Here is a 22,334-nt window from a genome sequence, read left to right as displayed (position 1 = left end):
TCTGAACAGAACAATCTCTTCAATAGCCCAAGTCAAGCATGCATCCCAAAAAGTTAAATGTTCATGAATCCAACAATACGTTACATCACTACAAATTTATTTTCTTGACTCAGTAAGAAGAATTTTTCCAATCACAACATAACCCAACAGCAAATACATTATAAGAAGTCAAGATACACAAACAATTTTGCTTGCAGCACGTACTTTATTATATTGAAGTGTTGCTAGCCAGAGAAAATTTGGAATATTCAGTGATAAACTGTAAAGAAACTGAAACTAAGAATGTAAAGATTTCTACTAATCATCTGCACATTTTATTTGAAACTTGATCCTGCGGTCCTTATTCACAAGATCAGACCTATTGAGTTTATTCACATGAGCTCTGGCTGCAAGATTGGACCTTAAGTACTATCAGGTGCACGTGCAGCCTATCATCAGATTTTGGGTTATTCATGCAAGAAGCTACCCTTTCAAATGCAGACTACTTAATGCTTCCTTCTTCATTAACTTACATGTCCTCTTCTGCTGCTCTATGCTTTTGTGCTATGTAAATAGCCTCTCAGTCATCAAAACAAATAATGATCTTTGCAACCAAGGAGGAAATTAGTAGCAGGTGAATGCTTATTTTTTAAATCATGTTGAGACCAAGCTGTTCTTTAACTTAAAGGAGATCTGGAAAAAATAAATCCCATTTTACTACTTAGCCATCTTAATTATGGGCTGTCAAGGTCATAATTCTACACACTTATCCCACTCACACCACTCAAATATTAAACTTGATGGCAATCTACTTCATGGTGAGCTGGACCTAACAGTGTGAACATACTTTAAAGCAGTTTATTTAGTGGAACAAAACTTCTCTGATGACATAAAATTAACTGTATCTTATCATACATGAAACACATAAGGAGTTTCTGATTTAAGTGTTCTATTTCTTTGCTTTACATATCTGTTCTACATAAATACAAAATATTGTACTGTGGTAACTGCAGAAAAACCACCACAATTGTTTTGTTACCTGCTTACAGAATTCTGCAGGTCAGATAGGCTGCAATTACAAGACATGGCATAAACTTGAATAGGGTCACAGCAGAGACATTTATGTCATGGTCCTCATTATAATCTACATATTTACAACTCCTCTTTTAATTCTGCAAGACATTGGTAGACAAGCAAACTGTCAGTACAGGTAAAAGTCTCATCATTAGAGATGGCACTCTCAAAAATATTAATGCCAGTGTTCAATGGCCTCCAAGTAATCAATGACTTATAACTGCCTTTACGCTGTAAGAGACATGCAAAGTGACGGACAATATCTGCCTTCTGATGCTAGGGATACTCTGGGTACTACATGACTGCGGAAGGAAAAAGTCAACATACACTTTTTCATAGAAAAACTCATTATCAACACAACCTATGTGACTGGCAAAATGAAAGGTGAAGTCCCAGCTGTTGAGGTCACTAAGCCAACAGCTGAGCCAGCTGGTGGGCCAGAGAGCCCCGAAATAGCAAAGGCCTGCTGGTGGAAAAACTCAGTTATTTGAGATCTCGGTAAAGTAAAGGAAAAGCCTCTCTCAATATTCCTTGCGGATGAAATGTAGCTTTACACACGCCCCAGACCCTGGTTGAAGAAAACTACCTCTCCCAGCAGCCTGTGGCGGCATACCTGACCTCATCCCCGCTCCGCCCCTTCCCTCTGCTCATTGGTTCCCTTCCCTGGTCTCGCCTTTGTACCGCCCATGTCCCCTCAGATCACTGGCTCCGTAACCTATGTAAAGCGGATCATGAATACGCTCTTTCTCTCTCGCACCTGGTCTCCTCCGTGGAGCATGAAATAAACCTCGTCTGTGGAGCGTGCCATGCGGAGGGCCCTCCTTGGCTCCGGATCTCTGGTAATATTGAGCTGTCTGGCTTGAGTGTGTGCGTGTGTGTCATCAGCGCTTAAACAGCGGCGCGGGCCAGAAAGGAGAAGGTTGCTAGTGGCTATAGTGCCGCACCCGAAGGGTCTCGCGCCCGAGGCGCTTTGGGGAACACAGCAGCGATCGCCCTAACGCCACACACATGTATCTTATACCCAGCAACAGCTATTAGCAGTATTTTCTTTGTAATTCTAACTAATTTCAATGTAATGATAAGGCAGGGACTGAAGCTGACTGTTGGCAATTTCAGTAGTCATAATATCATCTGCAAGTGCAGTACAAATAATAGGCACACACATCTACTTAAAATGCAAGGAGACACTATCATGTGAGTCTAATCTGGAGTTTAACCTTGAATCCAAATCTCTGTAACTCAAAGCTGGAAAAAAAATTTAAAATTCGTCCTCGAACTGGGGTATGTCTGCAACAACTAAACTGTTGTCACAAAATTTTTCTCAATCGTACTTCAAACTTGCCACATGGATTATCTGTCAGTTGGAAGCAGCTGCAACACCATGTTCTATGCACTTCTGTTGCCATTTTAATTTTTAAAAAGCAAATGGAGAGGCTCTACAAAATTCAATGCCACAATAGCAATGACTGAACCAGAATCACAAAATTATGAACAGTTCACTAAATTGTCTATTAACAACACGTATCAAAAGGCTGAAGAAAAAATTGTGTGCCTGAAATAACTGATCAGTGAATGAAGAATAAAGAGATGTAAGGAGTGGAGACATTGACAAATCATTTTAATTTTTGAAGAATCAATTTCCATATAATCAGAAAAATGGCAGAACATCACAGATAGCGTATTCATGACTTTTATCAGCAAAAAAGTCATGGATAACCAGATTGAAATTTATTAATGCTCCAGGAATGAGAGAATGATGCTGGTAGCATAAGGCCAGGGAGTATACTCACTTCTTAAAATCATTAAAAACACATTGAAAGCAGCCCACAACATACATACGTACAGTAAAAAAGTTGTCTTGTGCAGGACATAGATATACCCTTTAAAAATTACAAAACCAGCGTGCAATGACTGAGCTAACCACAGAAACACTGAATACATAAACCACTTTTGTTCAGGGATACAAATCTAGCTACTTCATCATCTCACTGTATGACCAGCTACATAATTGAACCATAAACGCACATTAAAGAACTTCTACAACCAAAAGATGATGTTTCAAAGCAAACGCCTAAGGCTAGATTTTACTACATCATTTTACAAATCATTTGAGCTACTGCTTGTTAAGCTATCACAGTTTGCTAAAAGCATCTTCACCTTAGACTACAAAACAAGTAATCAGAGGGTGATACACTATTCAACATTTGCATCAGTGACCCACTAATTTATGACACAAAATGAGATTTTAGTTATGTGAATAAATGCCAAGGATTATCATCCCCTGTGTTCCCAAATTACTATGCCCAAACCAGACAATGGAACATTTATAAATTTGTGGCTTGTTGGAACAACTTTGTATTACCTAGCACCTAGCAGAAACAGACTGAAACACAGATGAGATTTTTCCCCAAAAGTACAAAACAGACAGCTTAGAACAATTGTCTCTGTCAGATACCTGGCCTTAAGCCTTCCTTGCCGTTTACCTACCAATATAAACAAAGTGGATTTTCAAAGATTATTCAAACTTGAACATGGAGAATGATTATAACTAAGGCAAAATGCACAACACAGATCACAGATGTAAGATCCCCACTCCCAGAACACATACACATAATCCTAGCCAACCAAAAATCACAAGAAGTTGTTCATACTACTGTGGGTTGAAGCTATGTTCAACTTTTCAGATGCACAGAATGTGAAATTTGCCACGTTATTTCCAAACATGCACAGGAAGGTGTGGTGGCACAGGAACCCACATGGAGACATACTGGTCTTTAGAGTTGTGTCTTGTCCATCTTTACTTGGAAAATGGGAATATTTGAACAATGTAGACACACACAAAGGTCTGTACACACAAGCCATGCAACAGTGTTTCCTCTCAGAAGAAATGTGTATCAAGTAACATGAACAATGGAGACACAGCAACATCTTGTGTCTACATGTAGCACAATCCCTTTTTTTAGAAAAATATACAAAGTGAAAAGATGTGAGAAGCACCTGCAGTAGTCTCACCCACTGTCTGCTCCCTGCCACTGTTCTTGCAGGAATGAGGAGGAGAAGATAAAAAGCAAGCTTCATCAATCCCTGGTAACAAACCTCTGGTGGGACAAACAGCTGGGCAGCTCCAGCACTTTCAGCAGAGAGCCCAGGCTGACACACAAATTAAACAGTGGTTGAGCGAGCAAGCACAGAGCAGCCCCAAAGGGCTGGAGCACCTCTCCTATGTAGACAGTCTGAGAGAGTTTGGGTTGTTCAACCTGGAGAAGAGAAGGCTCCAGGGTGACATTACAGCACCTGCCAGTAAAGGGGCTACAAGAGAGCTGGAGAGGGACTATTGACAAGAACTTGGAGCAATAGGACAAAGGCAAATAGCTTCAAACTTAGCAAAAGGGAGTAGGTTTATATTAGATATTAGGAAGAAATTCTTGACTGTGACAGTGGTGAGGCACTGGATGACTTTGCCCACAGAAGCTGGGGATGCCCCATCCCTGTCAGCCTTCAAGGTCGGGGCTTCAACTAACTTCATGTAGTAGAGGGTGTCCCTGCCCATGGCAGGGCATTGGAACTAGGTGACCTTTAAGGTCCCTTCCAACCCAAACCCATTCTAGGATTCTATGGATAAGGCACTTGTTTTCCCAAGGCACCACTGTGCACAAACAAGCCCTGCCTTCCTGCAGATGGCTATACATCTGCCTGCTGATGTAAAGAAGTGAATTGATTTCTTACTGTGTGTACTGCTTTCACTTTACCTATTAAAACTGTAACTCAGCCTGTGAATTTTTCACTTTTACCCTTCTGATTCTCTCCCCTATCCCATAGTGAGGAGTGAGTGGGTAGCTGTGAGGGGCTGAACCACCTAGGAAGTACCAGTAGCCAAATATGTAATACATCAACAAATATTTAATCAATTCATCTTTAGATTTCTACTTCATATAGTGGTTCCTAGTATTTCCTGGTAACATGAGAAAAATCAACCAATGCATTTATCTTTAGCTAAAATGTAAAATGACACAACTTTGTAATCCATGAAGTGACTAAGGTTAAAGAAAATACTGCACTGTATAATATTCTGATTTACGTAGGTAGAAGATATTCTATTTTGAAGATATACTAAAGTCAAATAGTAGTCAAAATCACACCCTAAGCTATACAGCAAACAATAGAAATTACTGTTAGAGCATTAATATGCAATAAATCCTGAAATACCTTCTATTAAATGACTGAAGCCTCACTAAAACTTTAACATATGTGAAAGTATCACTTCTACAGGGAAACAAAACCCATCACACATGAACACACACACATATATATACACACATTCATACATACACACATGCACATATAGATACATACAATTACATATATATATATGTACACACACATATATATGTACACACACATATATATGTACACACACACAAATTATGTACCTCTCCAAGAGCTTCATAGCGCTTTTGGTTCCATCTATGCAAATCTTCACGATAATTAAAAACAAATGGCTCCCCAGTTTTAATGTGTCTTAATTGTCCTTCTGTAAAAGAAACAAAATCACTACAGTTAATATACTTCTTCATTGAAAGACACATTTAATTGCTGAAAATTTTAAAAGAAGTCTACATCTAAAAATCGAGCTATTATGAATTCCTCCTCATGTTTTGTTATAGGCTTTTTAACAGAAAACAATTGTAGCACAACAAAATACATTCCCATGTTATGGTATATACTGCTAGATAAAGCTAAACAGAAATTATGACAGTAAAATTGCATGCAGATATCAAATGCCAAACTGCTTCACAAAACATATTTATGTCTCCACTGCTGTGAATTAACAGTGAAATGTAAACATTAGCAGTTAATATCTGATCTGCAGGTGATCAAATTGTAGCTATAAATCCTCTACTTCAAAACCAACTGCATTGTAAAGAAATGCTAATACAAAAGTGGCTGGAAGCTGGAAGTAAGGGAATGATTTATCTTCAAGCCTAACAACTTTCTAAACTAATCTGAAAAATCCATGTCCACAGCTAGGGAAAATACTTTAACTCCAAGGCACAGTGAAATCAAGTAAGAATTCCTAGATTTAGGGTACACTGAGATCACAACAGTAGAATAAAGCAGAATGTGTGTTCAGACCAAAGTCACACACTACTTTTTCATTCATTGTAACTTCCTGTAGTTGGCCTTGTTTATAGCCAAAGTTACCAGCCTACCCAACCACTGGTGAAGATATGGACTGCATTAAAACAATGATGATAATAAAATAGCAACCAGTAGGAAGCAAACTACAGAAAACAAGTATCTTACCAACAATGTTTCAGCCTATCAGACAAAACACAACTTATGATCTCAGAGCATTACAAAACTGCATTGCATCAGTGAAACATTAAAAACAGAGATATGTGCAAGTAAACCTTGAATGCTGAAATGTCTGCAGGATGAAACAAAGGTTTGTCTGCAATGTTTCCTCTTGAATAGAAGAAAATTGCTTGGTTCATGTATTTTCAAAACATTTACACTTTGATTCCTGATGCTTTAAATAAAATACTTGAGATCTGATATCCATAATAGTTGTGCTTATCTGCTGATTTAACTTTTTTCCAGACCTGCCTTTCCTCATGTACTAGACACCAAGGAAGTATTTCTCCACAGCTTCCTATCCCATCGTCCTTCTCACATTTTTCATCATAACTTTACTTTCAGATGCTCCTTCTCAGATATATACTCTTCAAATACACCATTCAACAGTACATGAACTGGCTCTCACCACAAGTAACAAATATCTGCTATATTTTTCCTTTGGCTTTCTGGAACCCCTGCCTTCTTCAGATTTAAATAATCTGATAGAAAACTTCTGTACTTTTCCACCATAAAAAGAAGCATGATTATGACATAAAAGTATATGACTGAACATTTGAATTAAATGTACAAAAGCAAAATGGTGACTTTTTTGCTTTGCTGACCTATAGTATATGAATAGGTTTTCCTCCACTCTATGGAAATCACTAGGGCTGTGAGGTTAGTAATGGAATATTCAGTAACATAATTCATTCCCCAAAATTCAAATTTCAGCCCTTTTTATCAACCACATATGAACCATTAACTCTGAAGTCAGTAAGGAAGACAGTAGACACTGTGCAGATCTAAAAATAAGGAGCTGAAAAGTGACAGAGCTGAACTCCTTCCATCAAAGAAAGAGCATCACTTTCATGACACTTTTAGTCTCTAAGTACCTTCCTGTGAAAGCCATCAGGGTATTAAAAAGCTAAGTGTTGCATAAATGACTATCATTTAAAGGAAAGCTCTTTTTTTTTTCCCTTAAAAGTGGAAGATGTAAAACAGGCAGATTTAGAAACTAAAGTTCCTCTGTTCACAGAGCAGGCACTGCAAAGAAGTAGAATTGTAAACATTCCCATTTGTCCTACAGGTTTTAAACAATCTTGAAAGAGTCACTTCCTGCAGTCTGGTATTACTTTAGCTCAGAGGCTCATTTCTCACCTGCATTTTAAAATACATGCACTGGAAATTATAAATACTAAGTCATTTAACACACAGACTGAGCTAGCTGGAAGTACTTGGTTGTAGTCATCACACACTTGGCTGCAATGAAAAATTGCACCAGAAGACAGTCTATCACATTCCTTATCCTTCCATCAACATACATAGGTGTTTTTCTATTAGTATTAATGGAATAGTTGGGACAAATTATTATCTGACAAACAACTTCTTTTGTAGCTATAAAAATGGATCAGTAAATAAAACATTCCTTAAATAAGTGACCAGTCTTTAATTTTGATTTTTAAATGCTACAGAAACTACTTTCAGAATTTTTGTATCAACACTTCTGTAACAGAAAACAGTCATAAAGTAGGCCCAGTACAACTCCATAACATTGTATGAAATGAGGGATTTTCGTGATAATTTTATGAAATAAAAAACATTTTATTAAGATTTATAAGTCTACCAGCACTAAAGTTTAAAATTTTATTCCTAACAGGAAAGTATGAAATTTTAATAGGGACTTACGAGGTATAATTCAATTTCTGATAACCCCTCAACATTATTCTAAGTATAATCTTTACAAAGTATCATGTGACTTACTTTCATTAAAAAGGTACTCAAATCCTTCCAAAGTATCAGGAAATTCAAGTGGCGGCTCATCTTTTTTCATTAGTTCATCCAAGTCTATTCTAGACAATAAATCTAAAAAAGAAAAAGAAAAAATTATATAATGCATGCTGTGTCTTTTTTATTTCCCTTCTAACACTGACAAAGTATGTTTGTTGAGATTTGTAGATCTTATGGGCAGAAGAATATCCCAATATTACTAAACACAGGACACTGTTACAGGAATTCCTGTTCAAGATCAAAAAGCTGGACATCATTGCCCATATACATACTCATTTATTTATTTACCAACCTATTTGTCTCTATGTTGATCAAAAAATGTCCAGACAAGTCACCAAAGACATAGTAATTTGTTTCAATGATTCATTACCTCAGTGTTAGAAAATAAGTCTCTGGTAGGCATCATGGTTTTAACACAAAGTTATCATAGCTTCAGTATCAAATCACTGATAGAGTCTTGACTGCCTTCTTGAGTTTAGATTACCTGATGCACATAATCTCACTAGCATTTACCAGCTGTGACCACACCAGTCCTTAGCCTTTCCTTTGATACCCAAACAGACTGTTAGACCTGAATCCTTTTCTCAACCACCTCCTTTAATAGCTATCATGGTAGAGAAAACTCCCATTTGTTTAATAGCAGGCCATGGCATACACATCCTTTACACATCAGGACTCTATGGCCTGGTACAACCTGCAGTCACTAATGCAAGTACACTAAAATTAGCATAATCTACATTCTTTACCCTATATTCAAGGATTTACATTTAACCAGAGGCAAGCTTATGGGGACATCTTTACATCTACATGTAACTTTCAAACAATTACTGCATACACAGGTAATAGTGTACAATGACCTCTCCTCATTGCCTATCACCCACACAATCCTTCTAAATATGCTATGCTTCTACATATTTTCTGATTATTAATGTTAAAAAAAATCAAGAAACAATTCAGCAGGATTTCACCAAAATATTTTTTCCTACTTCTTCGTAGACGAAATTGAAGACCATACAAACTTTCTGTTCAGGAGTGCTAACTGACTGAGTGCTGACTTTGAACTATTGTTTCATAAATCAAGATACCATGTATTGCCAAGGAAATACGTCGAGTGCTCTAAGTATATTGATTTTTACCTTTATTATTATCCAACATTGTAGCTCAAAGAAAATAAAACAGTTTGAAAATACTGATTTTCTTTAAGTTTGGTTTGGCATTAACTATGTTTCCATCTTCATTAAAACAATTATTTTTTATTTTCTACCACTATTTTTGCTTGGTCTTGTTGCCAGTAGGCTACCACATTACCTAGGCTAAGGACTGACACAATTAACCCTTCAAAATTTCTACTGTTTAAAAGGTACTGAAGATTATCTTCAATGTTCTTGAGGGTGCCTTGATCGGCTCTTCTACAGCTCTTCAAGTTCACTTGACATTTATTCCAGCATCCATGACTGGTGCCAGCTCATCCTTCTGAGTGATTCCACTGGGCAAAGCTGGAGGATCAAAAGCCATCTGGTATGGTTGCTGAAATACAACATCTTTCCAACGAGTATTATGGTTTCTGAGTACTTCTGTGGTATCTAAATGTCTACTTAACATGAGACATTGACTAGGCGATTTCTAAATCTGGCTTTCCCAGCCACAGCTCACTTTTACATCATTTTTGTTTAACAGCAAGTCCCATGAAATTCACTTCATGAAAGAAATCATGTGTTTGTTCTTGTGTACTGTCCTTTGAAAGTTCTGCAGGAGCTCCTTAGGTTCTCAACCAAATGATATGGAAAAAGAAAAGAATTTTGTCATAGAACTCTTTCACAACGGTATGTAAAAAGTGTGTCCTTTCTTTCTCTGTACTTTGACAAAATCAAGGTGGCAGTCTTTAGCACATCTTTCTCTCCTCAACAAAGAGACTCCAGTCACACCACACCCCTTGAATTTAATTTCACTCGAGTTTCCTTATTTTCTTACTGTAATCTATTTGGAGATCTATTCATACAGAAGTGTCACTTACTATACAACAAAATATCAATCTCCTGATTATCAAGGACCATAGTATATGAAGTACATTATGCTTACAGTATGTATAGCTTGTCATGACTTACAGTTTTCATCAGTCTCTAAAGAAGACTGCACCTGTTCTGAGCTGCAACCACTGACACGGCCACTTTCTTCTTGCGCAACTTTTCAAGTTAAAATTATCTAAAGTGTCTTACAACTTTGAGATTCTTTCAAAATCTGATCCACAACTCTCACCTAAGGTCTTGGACTTTCCAACTCAATTTGAGACAGTTCAACAGAGCTGAAAACAGAGTGATCTGCAGGAGACTTTCTATAGCTCAATGGGAAATAACTCAATCACATCAATGACACTAATCCTTAATGAAAATCAAACTAATGCTGAGTATAAAATGGGACTTTTACTTCCAAACCTGAACTATAACTTCCTCAAAATATGCTAATTGAACAGAATTGGCATAAAGTTTGATAAAAGCACTACACAGGTTTTTACCAAACATGTCAAAAAAACTCACAACTGAAGAAACACCATCTATCATCATATGCAACAGAACACCACTTTCTAATAATGCTTTGATAGAAACCCAGGATGTACACTGCAGTGGCAAGCTATGTTATTTTTTCTCCTCTGAAAGACAATTTAGAATACAACTGTGTGATGCAAGCACTTTAAACCAACATTTAGTTAGCTTACTTGTAGGTCTAACCAAGTTCGTGTACTTCCAAAACCGAAAGCCATTATCTAAAACATGTCATTTATGTTATTTTTTTCCCCCTAAGTCATTTAGATCAGTTTATTTTTTAAAATATACAATACAAACAGAACTTTATGAAACCAATATGGAAGTCACATACTGAAAGCCTTTTTCCTTTTAGCATTCTAGTCCAAGAGATTTTTAAAAGCTGCAATATGGTTGCATAATTATAAAGCAAAAGTGTCACACAAATTAAATGAAAACTGCTGCAAACTAAGAACACAAAAGCACCAGTCAACTTTCTCAAACAACAATTATTAAAATTTTTAAAAACAATTAATAGTTTATTCTGTTACTCCTTACCACAGACCATTATGTTTTATACCATGTTATGAAAATACTGATAAATGGACACACCTTAGACAATAAGCATTAGCTCAGGTGGACTAAGAGTCTCTTCTGGTATTGTAATTTCCAAGCTCTAACTCATAGCTATATTATATTATTTTCCTTTCCTTAACAATCATTTCTGAAATGTCAATACATGCAAAAAAGGCAAAAAGACATACCCTTTAATGCAGTGGTCTTCTCTTTTTCATCTGGGCCTCCTTGCTGGAGCTGAGCCATAATTTACCCAAACTATCAACAGATTTTGAAATACTGAGGTAAATGTGGATTAATATTCAAAGAACAATCTGAAAAAGAACAAGAGGTGGAAATTAATAAATTTACTGAGTTCTCCTTCAATCACTCTCATCTGCTACTGTTTACACCACCACCAAAAAAAAAAAAAAATTAAGTATTATAAACCCGAAGTCTGACCAAGTTTGGTTAAAGATTCAAGTTCACAAGAATGAACAATACCTGTCCCTAATCCTAAAAGGCCTTCTATCTAATCAATACAACTTCTTTTGTGATCAGCATCAGTAAACAATAAGCCTTTTAGAGAAGTGCAACACCTGCAAGTCCAAAATACAAGATACAAGAAAAAACAAACTACAACCAACAGAACTTCCACAACCTTTATGTATTTTCTACATCAGTTAACGCCACTTTGTTGTCCTTACTATACTATTTAGTTTTGTTTTAGTAAGACTACATGAAGCACACAATTTTAAACCACTACGATTTCCACAATACATTATCGGTATTGAAATGTGTAAAGTACAGAACAAATCTCACTGTATGCAAGATGAGACTTTACAAACAAAATCTATTTCAAGTTTCTCCTACAGCACAGAAGGCAACCCAGACATTCAAATCCACAGCCTCTTTCATCTTGGTCTGACACCAAGGGAGTGAACTACCAAATCACAATTGCTTCTTCCTACTCAATAAAAAGACTTCTGTGCATTGAATTATTTTTCCCTTAATCTTTTTTTGGTTCTTTGTTTTATCTGTCAGTCATTACCAACTTGTTTTATTCTTCTCTCTCATACACTTCTTCATTGATGAGCTTGCTTGAACTCTGTCTCTGATGCAATTTGTCAAAACAGTAACAGGATTCACCGACTGTACTACTGGCTCCCTAACACTTAGATCTGCAAGAAAGAACCCCAAAATGATTTCTTTTAAGTAACAGCAGTTCATTGTATAGACAGCAGAAAAACCCCCCAAATTTAGCGTAATAAAGACTACTTTTCTATTCTACACAGAGAAAACCTATTAAACATTTTCTTGTATATTAAGGAGTAATACAGCAATTTTAACCCTGTTAGTTATTAACTAAAGAGCGGGTTTGAGGGATTGTGATTTGGTTTTTTAAACTTGGGAGTCTAGAAAGTCCAATATCCATTTTACAAGTTGGAACTTTGACACCTTCCTTTGTAAAGGCTGTTCAAAGTTGATGGGAAATGGCAATACATTACAAAACTCTTTTAAAGATGCAACTCCACAAGGAAAGCTCTGTTTATATTGTGTACTTTGTAAATTATGACATGATTTAGTTAAAATGTGCATCTTTTGGCTAACACTTTAGTCATGTTACCACTCATAACAAAAGCAATCACAAAAAATAACAGCAAAACCACTGATGTTTTTTGTGCATTTTCTAGCATATAATGTTGTCAATGTAAATATTAAAGTGACTCAAATGTTGATTCACACACATGGATGGTATTAAATATCTTCCTCATATGCTTCAAAACAGTCCGTTGACAAAAGACTACCAAATACAAAGTCTTGTCCATCTTGTTTGTACATTTGCAGCACAAACCCATGTATATTCTACTAAAGCATATAGAAAACAAAGTAATTTCAGTTAAAATTATTAGAAGTGGTAAAAAATTACAATGGTAGTGTTTTGTGATAGCCCAAATTAAAATTATTCTAGTCATATGAAATTGTGCAGTTCTCCCCACACAGTATTTGAAAATTCTTAATATGGCATAAGCTAATGCAGTTAACAAAATACACACACATCCTCAAGACTTGTTGTTAGCCAAGGGAAGAAACATAAATTCTATCTGAACAGATTTACTTTGGAAAACAAGACCCCATCCCCTGATCAAATAAAGCAATGCAGGGACCAGGAATCCTTGCCATTCTTGTCTGTACCACGGATACCCTTCTTCTTCCTTTAACAGATGAAGACCCTGCCACTGAGTAGGTAACAGTTCAACTGCAAAGCTAAAAGCACCAAAATAAATAAAGCCGAATTTTGCTTTGAGAGAGAGAGAGAATTTACAGTTCTTTTTGACAAAGTAAAAAACTATTACAGCAGCCACTGGAGGGAGGACTTGATATCATAATGAGGATGGAACAAGCACACAGTATATTATGCATTGTTTCTGTGAATACATGATTTTTTGGAATACCTCACTGATACTTGCTTAATTGACAAAGAGAAGAAATTACATGAGAGGGCTGGATTTCTATTCTTTGACAGAGAGGTGCCAAATCCACTACTGATGGTACAAAAATGAACAGTGGAAAATCATGAAGCTCTCTGAATGGTTGCATATAGGCAAAGCAGGAACTGCAGTTTATTCCAGGTATTAATTTCAAACCCCAGTTCCTTGTAATAAATACTGACTTTAAATGTGTTATTCCGTACAATTACTTAGATGAGTCTTTTGAAAACACCTCTGTATTTTTTTTGTATTAAGCTACATCCGGCAAGCATACTTCCTTAAACACAAGTTACTATTTCACCTGAAAAAACAGTTACAGCAATAAGATTATGTACATTTATTTATGTATCTTGCTTATGCATGCAAACTTAAGAATTCTGACACAAAGTATCTTATACATATTCTGTACCTCTTTAACTCCATTCCCAGCAATACCTAAAATAATTTGACACAGAAATATTCTGGTTTCATGATTTCATATGAGACAACAAGGCTGCATTTTCATTATACCCCTGCTTATGTAATTACAGAACTGGTGGACTCACAAACAAACGGTCAATAAATCGATTTTTTTTAAAAATGCACACATAAGAGAATATACACATATTTCATGTCGTTGCCTGTAAAGTGGTACTGGAAGTTTGGACTGCAGATCTTGTGATGGCATAACAGTCCTATTTCTTAAATCCAACCAGACACCATATCATACCCACACATATGGCACACATAGAGAGATTTCAACATACTTAAAATACTCTTCATTGTGCAAATCAATACAGAAGAGTGTGACAAAAAACCACAATATATTATAGCAAATATAAATTAGCAATACCTGAAGCTAAGCCAATATTACAAATATTGTAAATAAAGGCTATAAATTACTGTAGTGTTAACAACAAGAAAGAAATAAGAAGAAAACACACAAGTATCTTCAAACAGCACAAGTCCTTCAAGCTTATCTGGACACAATCTGAAGAGGTGTCACCAGAATGCTGCTTTGCATTGCACTCCTTTATTTAGGATATAACGGAATGAGAATCTTGCTGTTTGTAAACTGACATCCCAAGTAAGCTAGGAACAAGTATAGGTTAGATTTGTGCAGTGTGGCTGATGACTGATTAAAGACCCAATTTTTCTTCAAAGAAATGGCTGGGTGACAGTTTGCATTGAGTTCCTTGTAAGTATTGGCTCAACAAAGCAAAAAAAGGCAATAATTTAATCTTAGCAGTATTTTCTGTCTGATTAGATTTTCTCTTTTCCTGCTTTTAGGGCGCTACAGACGGCATCTGCATCAATTCAGGTTGTACTTCACTCTCCCTCATTTAAACGACCATATTTTCAAGTGCTTATTGGTTTGCCCAACTTCAGCTCTGAAAGGCAATTATTTCCAGTCTGCTTTAGATGAAACTGTTTTGAAAATGTCTACCTCTAGTATAAGAAGGCTCAGAAATACATCTTGTGCTCAGTTCTGATGATGTTAATGTACAGCATCTCCACGTTAGAGATCAGAAATTTAGGATCAGAGGATCAACTTAGTAGTGTGTGCTTCTTGCTATCAATTACCCTTAAAGCCTGCTCCAATCTGCTGAAGTCAAAATAGCTTTTGTCACACATTTAACATAGACTAAGACTTACCAGAATTTCCAGAAAATTTACCTAGTTGCCCAGATCATGCTCCATACTGATGCAAAAGGCAGAGGAAAGATGCACAGGAAGGGGATTAATAATGCTAGAAGGGCAGGATCTGTAACCACTTAGAATACAAAGAAACTTGGCAATGATCCTGAAGTCCCTTATGCTCAGTAGATCTTTGTACTCTACCAAATGGTGGCAGAACGTGCTGATGAAGTACATGACTGCAGTCAGCACTAAAGTCTGAGATACTTGCACAGCAGCCACCTGCCAGTTTTATTTACCCCGTAAGTTCAAATAGCAGATGACTAGGAGCCATGCGCATTAGCAATATATGTCAGCAACTCAGTTATTTACAAAAAGCAGAGTCAACACAATTCCACACATTGAGATCTTAATTGTTTCAGTTTAACTTCCTTGAAATGCTAGAAATTACCTTCATAAAGATATCCATATTAACACGGGCAAAAACCTGTTGGAACCCTGGGTTTAGAGAATTTAGGTTGTGGGATATAATAATACATAAATATGTGTAACAATATGGAGAATTTGGGGTGTGGATTTGTTCTTCTTCTTTTCACCTTCTCCTTCACAAATCCGGATGTTCTGGTATTGGGTCAAAAAACCCACAGTACTGATCATGAATAGTTAGTTATTGGATTATAAATAAAAATAAATTCCTTGGGATTCCATAATAGGGTGATTTGGACCTTAAAAGGCCTTGAAAATTAGAACTCACGGCCATTTTCCACCTTGTTAACTAAGAGGCACATCCCATGCAGCTGTATTATAGATAAGAAAATAATAAACATCAATTAGAAGAAAAGCCTGCGTTTCAATCCAAACTCTGAGTAAAAGAACTTGTGATTCAGAGGCAAAACAAAAATAGAGAAATGGACAAAACCCCATGTCAAAATAGCAGAAGAAGAGGCAGCACAACCTCAACATAGCCTCTGTGAGGTTCACAGTATGATGGTGTATCAACCACACACGAGGTTCAAAACGGTCGTCTGCAGTAGCAACAGCTTTCAGTACTTGTGCTGGTTTTCTCTGGGATAAAGCCAGTTTTCTTTGTAGTAGAAATTGTAGGATAGTAGCTTGTATGGGGCTGGGGTTTGGATTTGTGCTGAAAACAGCATCAATAACACTGCTGAGCAGCGTTCACACAGCACCAAGAGCTTTCCTGTTTTCATGTGCTGCCAGGCCAACAGGCAGGCTATGGGTGCATAAGAAGCTGGGATGGGACACAGCCAGGACAGCTGAACCCAACCAACCAGACGATGACACACTCAGCAAAAAAACTTGAAAAAGAAGAAACGGGGAATGTGTGGAATGATGGTGTTTGCTTTCCCAAGTTACCATTACACGTGACGAAGCTGTGCTTTCATGGAGATGGCTGAATATCTGCAATTCCTTATTTTGCTTTACTGGTGTGCATAGCTTTTTTTTTGCTTGCCCTATAAACTGTCTTTATCTCAACCCATGAGTTTTCTCACTTTTACCCTTCGAGTTCTTTCCCCCATCCACTGTTTGGAGAGTGAGTGGCTGGAGGAAGGACTTGGCTGCCTATTGTATTGTTTGTTATGGCTAATCCGTAACACCACAAAATACAGTACTTTCTTAAATACACAAAATATCAATAATTAGATGGGCAGGACCCTACTTGTGTTGAGGTAGACAGATAGTTACCTAATGAATCAGGCCATCAGCTCTGGAGACAGAAAAAGTGATCCTGCAGTGAAGGCAGGAGAATGCTGCCCAGAGAATTCTGTTCAGAGAAGGAATTTGCAGGTGACTATTCCCAATGCCTGAAAAATAAAATGGTTTCAGATCATCTCTTTTTGTGTATTTCTCATTTTCTAGGCATTCAGCCTGCCTGATTTCCTTCAATGCTCAGAACTATGGATAACTGGATTCCTGCTTTACGAACTTCAAAGAACCTTCTTCAGCTTTCTCAATCTCAGCACCTGAGATGAATGTACTGATGACCAGGACATTAATTTCAAGATACCTTCACCATCGCCTTCCTCTAAACGGTCAGAGAAAATCCTTCACAAACAGCAGATGCTAGGGAAAATCCAAGGAATTAATGTTTATGGAGAACTAACACTCCATAATTGAAGCACCAGGAAAAGTCCACGTAAAATGTAATAATGCTATAATTAGTGGATGATTTACTTTCCATTACTTCATGGGCCTGTATCGCAGTTGATGAGGACAGAAAAAAAAATATTGAGGCAATAAAATTATTTGGAAAACAGTTGTGTGAAATGCTACTTATTTACAGAATCAGATTTTCCAAGCAGTGTACAGTACAAGGATTTATGAGGACTTGGTATGACATTACTTCATAACATAGCTGTGATAGTTTATAAAAAAACTTGGTTTGGATGAGATTAAGATGCTTGTACTTTGTATTGTTGGTTTTAACGGGATTTTGACTTGAAAGATGGAGAGGAGAAGACTGACTCTCAATAGCCTCTTCTCTGCACATACTAAGCAGTTACAGGACAAAACCAGGTTTTTTGGTTTTCTTTTTGAAACATCATCTTCTCTCAAGCAATCCCATGAGTCAGCTGGCAGAGAAAAATGCCTCTGAACAGAGAAAAACTCGAAGATTATTAGAAGAGTCTTCTCTTACGAGAGACACCAAAGTAATTTTCCAGAGTGCCACAGAAGAAAGAGTGAGAAAGTGGGAAACTCCAGGGAAATGGTTTCTGCTTAGGCTACCATCAAAAGCTGCTAAAAACCCCTAGACATATGCCTATGTGCCTAGTACTTTAAAATCCCTTTTTCCCCTCTCTCCTCCTTTGCTCTTTAGTAACAACATGACTTTATGAAGGACTGTCTGCGATTAACTGAAGACTCCTGAAAAGAACACATACAAATCAGATGGAAATGCAGTGAATCCAGGTCTGTAGCCCAGATCCTTATGAACAGCAAGGCATTTCTGATTCTACTCCAGACTCTGTGCTGAGTAGGAGACTAAAGAAAGGTAAGAGGTACATTCAGTTTTCTACAGCACACCTGTTTCCTCCAACATCTTCTGGAAACTGCACACGCAAATATATATCACCACCTTACTTGACTACCCTGCATCGAATGCAAATACTGCAGATGACACAAAAAGATACAGATGGATGCTAAGCACAATCAAATCACACACAGCTGAAAGGAGCATGCAGGGCTACTGAATATTGTCAGGTTACCTTATTTCAGAATCAGACTAAAGAGCCCAAATTCCCAAAGTGTACCTACCTCTTATTTCTAGCAATGTCTGTCTCAAGAGATCTGCCTTACAGCTCCTCCCACAGCTTTTCTTCCTGTAGAACATTTGCTCCTTCAATGTTTATAACTTCTCCAAGGTTTACTGATATAGTATCTCAATTGTCTTTGCTCTGCCCTCTGCCTGAGAGGCATGTGTTACATGACCAGCTGAACCAAGTACTGCTTAATTTCAACTATCTGGCAAGCAAAGCAATAGCCCTGTGAAACACCCGCAGTCCACAGATTTTCTTCTGCTGGATTTTCATAAAGCAGCACTACAACATACCTCTATACATATATTATATATAATGTGAATAATATAAAGGCATTATTTCTTTTAGCTCAATATTTAAATAAATTTGGTATTTTAATTCTGACTGCATCAAACTTGCATTTTTAGGGTTTTTTTCCACATCAGTACATCTTTTATTTTCTTTCATGCAACAATAAAAAGAACAAAAATAAAAAAGCAATGCAAGTAAATTTTACTTTCTTTACTGTAAAAAAATATTCCATCAAGTGTCTGTCAGTAATTGTAATCACACTTCTTTATACAGTTTGCTACTGCCTAATCTACAACCTTGCTATCTCTGCCCAGAGCCAAGCCTGACAAAGAGCTGTAACCACAGCATTTTAAGAGTAGCTCAGGCTGGAAGAGATCTTGGGAAATTACCTGGTCTCCAACCTTCTCTTGGACCTTATTTCACTAGGTTTTAACAGAGCCTTTGATCAGGTAAGCTATGGTGCTCCCAACATGAGCCTTAAATATTTCCAGTGAGGGAGATTTCCCCATGCTTTTCAGAAACTTACTCCAGTGTTTAGTTATTTCTAACAGATTTTTTTCCTATACTGAGATGAAGTGTCTGCTCTCACTGTGCACCTTTGAGCAGAAAACAACTTTTCCTTCATAACTATCTTCTATGTACTGGATGACTGCTGAAACCTCTCCAAGCCATCTCTTCACTGAGGTGCTGGAACGTGTCCACAGAAAGGCAATGAAGCTGGTGTCAGAGACTGAAATATTTTATTTTATAACTTAAACATTTTCTTAAAGGACTTTTAAAACTGTATTGCAAAAGCTGAAGAGAAGACTCCCACACCCTGAATGGGGCCCTGAGGCCTGACACTGCTCGCTGATGAAGATAAAGTAACAGCTCAGGGCTGGGGACATTTCACAAAGCACAGGCTTAACACCTCCAAGATGAGGACCACAGCCCCAGGGCTATCAGCTGCCAGGCTCAAACAGACCCTCCACCAAAGGGGTGGAGGGAGGAAAGGCTTTGGGTATCTGGGAAAAGCCTCTGGTCAGAGGCACAGTGACTGCCTGTCCTCCACTGTGCAGAGGAGCCCAGCCGAGGGGTCCTCACTGGGGGGGGGGGAAGCTTATCCACAGCAGAAGGGGGTGACATGGCCCATCACAGGGTCCTCCCTCAAAAGGGGTCCCCAGACCCTGCACCAGAGATGATGCAACAGACCCTCAGTGTTGCAAGGGACAGTGTCAAGCTGGGCCCTGCAGGGGAGTCATGTGGGCGTTCCCACTTGGCCCACAGCGTATATTAATCCACGGGATTCTGTACTCTTCGGCGTGTGGTGTGGTGGTGTGTGGCGGCATGGCGTGTGGCAGCATGTAGTGGCGTGGCCACGGCGGCGACACAGGACCCTCACCACCAGCAGACCAGATGGAGGGGAGCAACGAGACGTCATTGGGACCCTCGGATGGGTGATAGGCTTCCACCTAATCCCTGTCACCTCTCCCTGTCCCCCCAACCCCCATGCACACTTCTTTTTCTTTCTCTCTTTCTTTTCTCTTCCCTTCTCTTTGCCTCTTTTACTATTAAATAAAATACATGCTTTTTTGGTATCAACATCTAACCTCGTTTGGTTTAATCTCATTTCTGGGGATATTTTGAACCTTCTAAGTTCTTTTCGGTTTATGCTCAGAGACTTAGTTTGCTTTGCTTTTCTGGGTTTAAACCGGATCGTAACAGCTCGTGATGGGTCTGGAGCACAAGCATTATGAGCATTGGCTGAGGGAGCTGGGGGTGTTTAGCCTGGAGAAAAGAAGGCTTGGGACGACCTTCTTGCTCTCTGCAACAAAGTGGGGGTTGGTCTTTTCTCAAAAATAACAAGAGGAAGTGGCCTCAAAATGCACAAAGGGAAGTTTAGATCAGATATTTGAAAAATTTCTGCTCTGAAAAGGTTGTCAAGCACTGAAACAGGCTGCCAGGGGTAGTGGTAGAATCACCATTCCTGGAGATATTTACAAGATGTGTGGATGTGGCACTTAGGAACATCATTTTTGGGAGGACTGGGGTTAACAGTTGAACTCGAAGATGTCTTTTCCAACCTAAACAATTTCCTTGAACTTTTCTTCAAATGTTGAGTTCTCTAACATGCTAACCATCCTTCTAACATACAAATCATCCTGGTGGCCAACTGCTGGACCATCTCCAATTTTTCATCAATATCTCTCTTGAAATCAGGGGACAAACCAGACACAGCACCCTAGTACTTCTCTTACCAATATAAGAGAATCGGTTTGACCTCATTGCCACAAGGGCACACTGTTCAGCTTGCCATCCAGCAGCAGCCCCAGCTCCTATTAAGCAGATCATCCCAGCCAGTCATACAACAGTCTACCTGCTGTTTGGGAACTATACCATTGTCACTGCACAACTTTACAAGTATCTTTGTTAAACTTTATGCAATTCCTCCTGGCCTAGTCTTCCATTCTACATGACGGATTACTGGTGTCCACAAATACAGATGATAATTATGACAATGAATCTGGCCATTTCATTTGCACCTTTGATTTGAAAGCCAGAAGGAAAAAATGTGGAACAAGTGCTCTTGTTTTGTTCTCGATCCTTTTGCCATACATACTCATAGCTTTTACTTGCCATGCTATAAAGCAAAATCCTTGAAAAAATTAAATTCTACTTGTTTGATGGACTACTTCAATGAGTCTGAATAGATGTATCTAGAAGACTGATTTAGCCTCAAGCCTAAACACTATCATAGCAGTAACAACTCAAAGACATGGGCTAAAGAAACTTCAATCATTCTAAACCAGCATTGTTTGTCCATTTTGTTGAAAGCACTGCATTTCCTACCAGTTTGAAGGAATCCCTACTAAGGGGAAAAACTGTTAAATTTTTGTAGGTGCAGAATGTGTGATTGAGCAGAGATCAGCCAAGTAATGCCAAACTCAAAGGTGAATATAAAAGCAGGAGGAGAAGGACACAGGGAGATGCAACCTAGTTTGACAAAAAAAAAATCACTATAAATACCTGATTTTTTCTTGGAAGGTTCAGAGTTTCAGGCAGAGAGTCTCTCAAAATCAACCATTTCCTCTTAAACAGAGGCCTTTTATTTTCTTCAGGTTCCAGTCTCTAAGACCAGTAACTCCTGTTACTGTAAGAACTACAGCAGTTCTTACAGAAAGGCATCCACGGCAAAATTCAAGTTATTAAGAGCTAAAGAATCCATCAGTTGCTGTGATGTCTGAAAGGCTAGTCACTGTCCTTTGTACTTTATTTCCAGTTTGAATTTGGCTTCAGGCTTCAGTCACTAATTATTGCAACACTTTGTAGGTTAAGTTTTGTCTCTATTTTTCCCTTACATGATTAGACACCACAGCCAAGTCCTATCTTTCTTCTGGTAAACTAAACAAGCTTAACAGAGTTTCTTT

At 37.9% G+C, this 22,334-nt stretch overlaps 1 protein-coding gene across 2 annotated transcripts in view; it reads right to left on the bottom strand.

Annotated features, from left to right (window-relative positions):
• ARB2A (ARB2 cotranscriptional regulator A) overlaps positions 1-22,334 on the bottom strand; it is a 264,440-nt gene that overhangs the window by 229,141 nt on the left and 12,965 nt on the right. For both annotated transcript variants that reach the window (XM_082301823.1, XM_082301824.1), the window contains 3 exons: positions 11,462-11,587; positions 8,152-8,253; positions 5,484-5,584 (listed from right to left, as the gene is read on the bottom strand). In XM_082301823.1, the coding sequence (XP_082157949.1) occupies positions 5,484-5,584; positions 8,152-8,253; positions 11,462-11,519 (261 nt within the window). In that variant the 5' untranslated portion in view covers positions 11,520-11,587. The remainder of the gene's footprint in view (positions 1-5,483; positions 5,585-8,151; positions 8,254-11,461; positions 11,588-22,334) is intronic.

Source organism: Coloeus monedula (genome assembly GCF_965178545.1).
Source record: "Coloeus monedula genome assembly, chromosome: Z".
NCBI classification, from domain to species: domain Eukaryota; kingdom Metazoa; phylum Chordata; class Aves; order Passeriformes; family Corvidae; genus Coloeus; species Coloeus monedula.
The sequence above is the reverse complement of the archived record's forward strand: the minus strand, read 5'-3'. Positions and strand labels throughout refer to the sequence as shown.